Raw genomic sequence first — 10,098 nt, forward strand, 5'->3', positions numbered from 1 at the left:
ATGTTTGGAGCCCCGAAGAGCGTGCTCTTCGCCAGGGCCACCGCCCCCCTTGGGTAGCGGGTGAGGCAGTCAACCTCCCTGAATCCTCCCCGAAGAGATACCACCGTCGGAGCCTGCTGTTGTTGTTGTTGGTGGTGGTAGTGATGGTGGTGGTGTAATTGTTGTTGCTGTTGTGATGGTGGTGATCTTGTTGGCCATGGTTGTGTGATAGCACCTTTAGTTGTTTTTAATGTTGTTGTTGTTGTTGTTGTTGTTGTTGTTGTTGTTGTTGTTGTTGTTGTTGTTGAGGTTCTTGGTGAAGTTGGTGGTTTTGTTGTTATTCTGATATGATGATGGTGCTGTGGCCTTTATTACTACTGCTGTTGCTGCAGTTATTGGTAAAATGTTGTTGTAATTGTTATTGTTGCAGTTATTGTTATTTTTGTTGTTATCATTATTGTTGTTGTTGTTGTTATTGCTACTGCAGCTGTTATTGGTACAGTTGTTGTTGGGGCTTAAAACACTCACAACAATTACAGCGTTTATCTCTGTTCTGTGTCAGGGTTTTCTCGTGTCCGGGGGCGTGGCATCTGTGTGGAGGGTCAATGATGACGGAGGGAGGATAGCTTTCTTTGAGTGAGTGGATAGATAGATAGATAGATAGATAGATAGATAGAGAGAGAGAGAGAGAGACAGATAGAGAGAGGGGGGGGTCGAGTTGTTGATGCAGATGTTCCTATCAGTTGGCATGCTTATAGACTGGCACCACATCGTCATTGTCTCCCCGTGTGGTAACTACATATTGTCAATAAATAATTAGGCTACGGATACTTGTTAAGCGCTCAGAACCTACTGTAGAGCATAGTATGCAATTACGACGTGGTGAAGTCAGGCGCTCGTCAATTATTTTTTTTACATTTGAACTAGTAGCCTACTAGTCTTATTGGTACCATCTTAAAGCTTATTTAGCTATCTTTCTTTTGATGAAAGAAATCCCATATACCATGAATAGAAGCGTGGAGATGTTTGCAGCTGATGGAAGTGGAGGTCGCCTGGTATCAGAAGTAAAATTAATGGGTAAATTATGTATAATCACCAAAGTAAAGGGACTACTGTATAAAGCTTGAGATTACTTTCAAACTGCAAATTTTAATTTTAAAAAAATTATGGTGCCTTTGATTAATGTTTTACAGTAAAAGCCACACAGAAATGTGCTTTCACATAGTCATTAAAAGGTGTTGACAATTTTAAAAATATACATTATTTCCCAACAGCCAGAAAAATGCTGATTTATGTGATTTCATTATTTTGACGAGCGCCTGATTTCGCTACGCTGCCTCACATTATTCTGACGTAATTATTTTTATTAGGCTACCTGTGCATCTCAAATGACGTCTAGTCAACTCCCATGAGACTAACATGCTACAAAGAGACACAAATAAAACAAAACCAAAACCAAACAATTTTTTTTAAAAGTAGACAAAGATAGGGCGACATTTAATATCACTGGAAATAGAAGGAAAAAGTAACGATAAATTGGCAGTGGGTGCCCTATGAAATAAAAACGACCTGATTCGTTAATCAACAGTTACAATGTATGAAAGGAGTTTAGAAACTCCTTGAATGTATGTAAACATTATATGAGGCAGTGTACCGTGGTGAAATCAGGCGCTCGTCAAGATAATAAAGTTAAGAAACGGGCATTTTTCTGCAGGTTTGGGAATGTTTATCGAATTTTTATTTTTTTATTTTTTATTGGGTTTTTTTCTCATCGGTTCGGATTTTACTGAAAAATATTGATTAAAGGCATACAAGATGTAAATTTTCAGTTTCCACAAACTCTAAAACTAAGGAAATATCTCAAATTAGGCTGCCATTTTCTCGCTAATTTTACCTCTGAAACCAGGTGCTCCCCCCCCCCCACCTTTTTCAATCGCAAATAACTTGACTTGTACTTGTATCCGAGATAAATTATATTTTTTCCCCACAAGCAAGGCAGATGGGCAGGCCTTATGACACTACCAATAACTCCAGATGTGCAAAAAACTGACGAGCGCCTGATTCCACCGCGCTGTAACACATAATATGGTCCCCTCTTGAGACATGAATAATTTATAAGGCTTCAGCAGCGATATCACATCCTGTCCGGGCGGTTTTGTTATACATGTAGCAGGAAACACCCACTACTGTATAGCGTTCTATGAAGAAAAGAGAAATCAACCAGCTCTTGTCATTTCTCAAAGCCAGTGCGTTCTAACTTCTAAATTGCTCTTTCTTAAGACCACACTTCACAGCAATAGCGAGAGACTACAATCATATGAGCATTGAAAGACAGCGTCTTAATTCTAACAAATAATTTTAAAAAATAATAAACGGCTGGGTAGGCCGACCGTTATCTGAACTCGAGGACCCCGTGTCATGACACGCATGTGTGTGCTGTGTGTTGCAGAAGGTGTATTCTGACTACACACACACACACACACACACACACACACACACACACACACACACACACAAAATGAAATCAATTGCACAGCGTGTAGATAGTAGATCTACCATACTCTACCGCAGGCTTTGTGTGCTTTACTCGGAGGTTCTGTAATTGCTGGGACCCACTGTGTGATTAAACTTTTAAAATAAATATTATATACTGACAAAAAAAGTCAACTCTTTCTTTATGCCATTTAACAAAGTCAATGCAGCTTGAATTCCAGACCTTGTGCTTTGACTACACAACGTGATATTTATCATCTTCCCACCTCCTCTCAATTGTGGATCTATCAGATTATTGTCAACGTTAGTAAGCGTTTCTTATAATTATGAACTTTTTAATTTAAGTGAGTTATTTTAAACAAAACTATAAAAAAAATAATTATAAGATAGAATAAAATATAATTATAAATAAAAATAAAAATAAAATGCTTTAGCAACATTGAAGCAATAAGGTTACCTTCAGGATAAATAATAGTACCCAATAACATGACATTAAATAATAAAAGTCTCATTTTGTCTAGATAGGCCTACCACACCACATTAAAGGGGGGGGGGGGGGGGGCTACACCAGCTGAAGACTATCTCGTTTATTACTAGACCGAATTTTACCAAATTTCACACATATAACAAGCATTAAAAACCGCAATCAAATTTGAGAAAAAAAATTCGTTTCCATGGATACGGCGGCCATATTGGATTTTGTTGACATGTCTTACGTAATGAATACCGCACTTATTGCTCATGGAAATTGATTGCTTTTGTGCATGCCTGTTTACAAACATTAAATCTAAAAATGTGTCTGTTGTTCTTTTCCTAAACGAAAAAAAAAATTTATGAATTTTTTTCTGAGGTAGCCTACCAATCAAGTTTGCAAAAAATCCGTGAAAATTCCCACTCAAGACACCATCAACAAAAATCTTTTCCAAATATCAAAAATTCAACGGACAAATTTTTTGCATTATATTTTTTCTTCATTCTGTGAAAATTTCATGAAGATTGGATGAAAAATGGTGGAGTTATTCAAAAAAGTATAGAGAAAAGTCGCGTTTTGAGAAAACGGCCGGTAAAGGGAAAAAAATAGTGACTTTATGAGGAAATGGTGGTGATAAACATGCCCGCTGTGGGGAAAAGTACGGTTTCATGGGGTTCTTATGCGATGAAACAGTATTGTAGGAAAGGCTGAGGAAGCAAAAAATGCCTACAACTCAAATTCCATAATTTTGTGCCGAATCGGGGCTTTGGGGGTGCGCCCCCCCCCCCCCCCCCCCCCTAAAAGTTATGTCAGAGTTTTACCCCACTATCAACACTGTGTTAAGTTTAGATCCATTAGGGGGCGGGCTGCCTGTTTCGATCATTCGTGTCGGAAGTAATAGTGATACATGGGTGGTTGGCGGGTGCTCTGGTGTGGTTTGCTCCTTCTTTACTATCAAACATCTATCGCCCTGATCTCTCCTCCTTCTATTTTGTGTTTTTATTCTCTTGTAACACATATTTCTCTTCAGCACACATATTATGACCTTATTGTGTTGCAATTTAGGTGCCGTGAAACTCTTACTAACTCTAAACTAAAACAGTAAGAGGGATACAGGGTCCCAGCAGAAAGACGGAGACACATTTATTCGATAAATTAATGATTTTCCTGTACGGGAATCAAACTCATGTCTTGTGCGTTCGACGGCGACACGTCTGACCGCTGTATTATCTCAGCATCTGATCTGACTGTGATGTTATTACATTATGTAGGCCTGCGTCGCGACGCAGTGGAATCATGCGCTCGTCAGTTTTTGAACTGTTGATTGTGCCAAAGAACCTGCTGAATAGGAAATTTTCTCCCCCCCCCCTCCCAATAAAAAGCAACACAAAAAACAACAACCTCACAACAAAAAATTAAAAAGAAAATGCAATAAAACAAAATATTTAAAAATGAATAAAAGAAGAAAGGAAAGGAAGAAAGAAAGGTAGCAAAAAAGAAAGGAAAAAGAAGAAAGAAAACTCGAGAAAACTGTGTCCGGTAGCGACCTGTTGATCCGTGACAGCTGTAATGGGATATTATTCGTAACCTGCAGATAGTCTTCAGAGATACTGAGAAATATAATACAACACATCACACGAAGGTCATCCTCTCTCTCTTTTCCCCCGAGGCTGTATTTCCCTCTCCCTGCATGATCCCCTACCCGGGATGGGTGGCGTGTGCTCTGGTGTGGTTTGCTACTTCTTTTCTTCCCATCATAACCTGCTGTCCTTGGAGTGGTTTGCTCTTTCTTTCCTATCAAACATCTATAGTCCTTATACATTTCCTTCTCTATTTGTATGTTACTACTCTCCAAAGTAATAACACATCTGATCTTCAGCACATGACCTTTCTTAGTTCCAAGTACCATTACAAAACTCTAACTAAACCTAAAACTAGTACATGCATTTTGCATTTTCCACATTATATTATACTAAACAATCATTATTGTTTCGATAAGCTTCTCTTCAAACAAACAAACAAACAAATAAACAAACAAGCAAACAAACAACTGTAAACCACTACGGGCGTCCACCACTTTATCAAAATTTAAATCTTCACTTAAAACCCATTTGTTTCAGTCCAGCTTCAATCTGTAATTTCCGACATTCCCAATACAAATATTATTATGTTCTCTCAGTATCTATTATGTTCTCTCAGTATCGTTTATTTATGCTGTTCTGTTCTGTAAGAATTTATGACTGTGTGAATTCATTAATGTGTGCGAGGGTGTCTGGGTAAACTGTGGGATTGTCAATGTCTTTACTCAAGGATGTACTGGAGAGAGAGAGAGAGAGAGAGAGAGAGAGAGAGAGAGAGAAAGAGGATTACTATTGGAGCTGTGCGCTTCATATGTTCTTTGTATTATTGTACAGTGCATTGAGCACTTCATTGTGGAAATGCGCTATATAAATGCAATTTATTATTTATTATTATTATAAACCTCACCGAATATTTGATCACCATGTGTACGGTACCAGCTTCGGCGCTGTTGCTGTTATTTAGCACTTCGCTGTCTCTTGCGTAAGACATGAGTTCGATTCCCGTGTCGAGAAAAATTTTGATCAAGTAGCCTACATGTATCTCAATCTCTTTGTTGAGATGTTGTATCTTGGCCCTGAGTGGCAGGCATGGTCGAAGCATCCTGCCTCCAAAACCACAGTTTTATAAAGAGTGTCAATGGGGGCGTAAAAGACATTCCGTTTAACTTTTCCCCCACACAAGCACCATAAGTAGTTTTAAGTTCCCTCTCTTGACACTCAAGTCATGAGACCACCATTGTTTGATCTTCATCGACCTCATCATTAACGTTGTCTCATGAGCACAAAGAACCTGTCCCTCTAACTGTTGAGTGAAGCAGCAGGTATTCCATGTCATAACAACATTAGTTGAGATAAACATTAAAGGTGTCTTTTAGTTCTGTGGCCTTTAGTTTTTGTGGAAGAATACCCAATCCACTATAATTTCCCTTGACAATAATTACAAGGATGACACGAAAAAAAGAGTTTCATTCGGATAATTAAATTCCGTGTGACAGCCTCGATTATTTTGGAAATGCGGGTTATCAGTTTCTATCACAGTGCTGTATAATTATTTTGGTTGGCTTTTCCCAAATATCAGCTTTGTCTGTTCCCCAAGAGGCTGATAGTTAACAGTACACTTTTTACCATTAATAATCTCCGCAAATAATCGTGAGCTTCCAAATCGATATTACTTCTGGCAACGAGGGAATAACTAGATTATTCTCATTTTCGTTCGGAATAAAAATTGGACATAGTTGAAACATTATGTTTCAAGAAAAAGGTAAACAGTTTTCAGAAGTTAGAGGGTTGCCATTATGTCATTAATTATCTTCATTAGTTGCATAAATACAGCGTAAGAACTTTATGAAGAGTAATCGGATTTTTGTTTGCTTGGTTGTTTTTTGGGGGGGGGTTTAAGTTAAAGAGATATAATATGTCTCCTTCCCCCCATTTGCTTTATCTTTCAGAATTGTATCTTGTCCTTATTCCTCTCCAAACGACATGAGTGCTCATATTTTTCCTTAATCTTGAGGAATACATCATTCTTATATACTGCCCCGACACGAGTCATTTTTCAAGTTTAAGTTTTTGTTTTATTGAGAGTTTTATAACACTTGCAACAAAGATAGGTCACATGTCATAAGCGCAGAGGGTTAGAGGTGTTACTCGAGAGAGATTGTGAGATAAGGACCATGTGATTTGTTTAGATCTAGTAGGAAACAAAGTGGAGAGATAAGGACCATGTGATTTGTTAGTTAGAAGGAAGGAGCAAACCCCAACAAAGAGCCCGCCAACCACACATACATGTATTTTCAAGTTAGGAATTTCGGGAACGACAAACGGACCATTGCCGAATGTTTTTAATTCCAGAGTTTGGATGAATCATTTTGTTTTACACTTTCAAGTGTTTTTTTTTTTTTTTTACTTCTGCGGGAATTGAACAATGAATTGAACAATGACTTTTCTTAGCGAGGACAGAGCGTATTACGAAAATGCAACGTTTTTTCCAACGTTCGAAGAGACAGACACAACATTTATGGACGTCTTTACGGTTTTGAATTACATGATAGTTGGCCAAGTCGTGAATGTCTTCGGGATATGTTCGAACATCATCAACATCCTCGTCTTTCTCAGGCAACGTTCCGACTCCGTGAATGTTAGTCTTTTAGGTCTAGCGCTATCGGATTTGGCCTCTCTAATATCGGGTTTCTGGTATAACCTATGCAACATTCCAGCCTTCAATAATCTGAGGTTACCGTTTCGAGCTCAAGAGCTCTCCCTTCCGTTTGGAATTTGGACTCAAACTCTATTCTCCCGCATAACGAGTTGGGTGACTGCTTTCATTGCCCTGGAACGATGTTTATGCGTTCTGATACCAATGAAGATCAAGTTTATTTTTACTACGAGACGGACATCGTGCGCGTTGATTCTCATCTACGTCCTCATCATAGTCTGCGACGTGCCTAAATACACCGTGATCCTGCTGGTGTGGAAGCATTCACCTGTGGACAACAGCACCACACTGGGTCTGGAGTTCACACGCCGCAAAGAACGCGTCTTCTCCGCCATGTTTTTCCTGAACAACTTCCTTCCCTCTACAGCGTTCGTCGTGACGTCTGTGTGCACCGTCGTGTTAGTCGCCACTCTCAACAAAGTCTCAAAATGGCGCCAGTCAAGCGCTGGGATTGCTAAAAACGAACCGGGAAATAATGTCATGTCAAGTAAGGACAGACGTGTGAGTGTGATGATGGTTCTCGTCTCGGCTGTCTTCATCGTTTGTTATCTTCCTGGCCTTGTGCTCTTCACCTGGATGAGTTTGGACCAAGACGTCCGCATGGAGGGGAGGAAGAGCCACATCTTTCTGTTCATGACGGGTGTCTGGACCACCATGACGGCCATCAACGCATCCGCCAATATATTCATCTACTTCACGATGAGCACCAACTTCAGGAGAGTTTTCTTTCAGATGATTGTGAGGAGGCAGATTAGTTTTTGAGCTGAAGAAACTATGAAACTGCAAATTAATTCAGTTAGCCAAGTCATTTTAGAACATCACGAAACTGATTGCACAAATTAATCACCACATCAATGCAAGACATATATATATATATATATGTGTGTGTGTCGGAAGTTCCTGGTAAAGACCTCTGTATTTCTCTGCGGGGGTAGTCAACATCTTGAGGTGCCCGTAATTTTGGCTCTCTACACCGACAGAAAGTCAGGCTAAGGGAATCTCTGCGGGGGTAGTCAACATCTTGAGGTGCCCGTAATTTTGGCTCTCTACACCGACAGAAAGTCAGGCTAAGGGAAACAAGCAGTAAGACGAGAGAGATAGCCACGTACTGTGATGGAAAGAAGGGGTCGTTTAGATATTATAGCCTGACCTCCTTCTCTGTCTGTCTGTCTGTCTGTCTGTCTGTCTGTCTGTCTGTCTGTCTGTCTGTCTGTCTGTCTGTCTGTCTGTCTGTCTGTCTGTCTGTCTATCCGTCTCACATTCGTGTTTACGCTTGAATGCATTCCCCTGCTATCTCACTTTCTCTCGCTCTCTCTAGCTCTCTCTTCTCTGTCTCTGTCGTTTCTTTTTTTGTCTTGTCTCTCTACCCCTCCCTCTACCACTCTCTCTCTATCTTTCTCTCTTTCTCTCTCTCTCACTCTCTCCCTCTCTCTCTCACTCTCTCTCTCTCCTTCTCTCTCTCTCTTTTTCTCTCTCTCTCTCCCACCCGTCACATTGTTCTAGTTCTCCAATAGGTGAACGAAGTTTTTGAGAAGTCAGGACAGTCTCTACCTTTTCTTTTGCCCCCTCCCACTCCCTCACCCCCTCTCTCTCACTCCCTCTTTCTCAATCCCTCGCTCCCTCACTCCCCCTCTCTCTCACTCCCTCTCTCCTTCACTCTCTCTCTCTTCCTCTCTCTCCCTCTCTTTCCCACTCCTTCACTTTGTCTCTCACTCTCTCACTTCCTCTCTACCTCTCTCTCCCTCGCTTTCCCACTCCTTCAATTCCTCTCTCCCTCACTCCCTCTCTCCTTCTCTCTCTCACATGCTCTCTTTTGCACTCCTTCACTGTCTCACTTCCTCTCTCCCTCTCTCTCCCTCTCTCCCTCTCTCCCTCTCTCTCCCTCTCTCCCTCACTCCCCTTGTCCCTCACCTCTGGTCACAGCTCAACGACACGTCCAGTCAGACACATTTGGCGGGAGGCAAGATGGTTATTTTTTTTATAATTTTCATAATTAAATGAATTACTTATGGGTTTGAGTAGTCCTAACGGTTTGTATGAAGTATTATAATGCTTTTTGGATCTGTCATCTGCTTGGTATGTTGACCGCTGTGTATGCTTCTGTTGTTCCTCAGCCAACTTTGGCACTGACTTTCCTAGACTAGCTCACCAAGGTGTCGTTGTTGAACACCTTAACTTTGTCTCGTTTGTAGAGATAGATGACTTGGGTATATTATGCGGAGCAGGGTGGATGAGCCACATTTTTTTTAATGACCTGGGAATGTTTTTCCACCGGGGGCTTGCTTTATTGTTGTTGTTGTTGTTGTTGTTGTTGTTGTGGTTGCTGCTACTGTTGCTACTGTTGCTGCTGCTGCTATTGTTGTTGTTGTTGTTGTTGTTCTTCTTCTTCTTCTTCTTCTTCTTCTTCTTCTTCTTCTTCTTCTTCTTCTTCTATTATTATAATTTCTCTCTAATTTCCTGTCACGAACTTTTGTTTTGTGTGTAGAATTTGAACATAAATGATTTTTCTCTTAATCTAACATAGAAACTGAGGTACTCTTAATTGCATGCAAAGCTTCGAAAATTTCTGATCAAATTCCTATGAAGGAATTCCCTCTCCTTTATTTTTGGTTCATTTGTTCAATTAATTGTGTGTTAATGTCTGTGTTGTTTGTTTGTTTTCTGGGTTTTTTTCAGTCAAAGAGTAAGCTCAAATCTAGGCAACATGGCGTCGGTGGCATTGTCCGTTTGTTAGTGTTTGAATGCTTAATCAGCTCCTTGCACTGTTTGCTCCCCAGGAAGCCGAGAACGTTTTTGAGTGTTCTTAAGTCTGATGGGGTAATACGTTATTTTTAATGCTGCCATGTTATCAACTACTT

The 10,098-nt window shown here is 40.2% G+C and overlaps 1 protein-coding gene across 1 annotated transcript; it reads left to right on the forward strand.

Moving 5' to 3' along the window:
• Positions 1-7,384: 7,384 nt before the first annotated feature.
• LOC101862317 lies at positions 7,385-8,002 on the forward strand. The gene has a single exon (XM_035973498.1). It carries the CDS (start codon positions 7,385-7,387, stop codon positions 8,000-8,002), a length of 618 nt encoding a protein of 205 aa, XP_035829391.1.
• The last annotated feature ends 2,096 nt before the right edge of the window (positions 8,003-10,098 follow it).

This window comes from Aplysia californica, unplaced genomic scaffold (genome assembly GCF_000002075.1).
Source record: "Aplysia californica isolate F4 #8 unplaced genomic scaffold, AplCal3.0 scaffold01315, whole genome shotgun sequence".
In the NCBI taxonomy this organism is placed as follows: Eukaryota; Metazoa; Mollusca; class Gastropoda; order Aplysiida; family Aplysiidae; genus Aplysia; species Aplysia californica.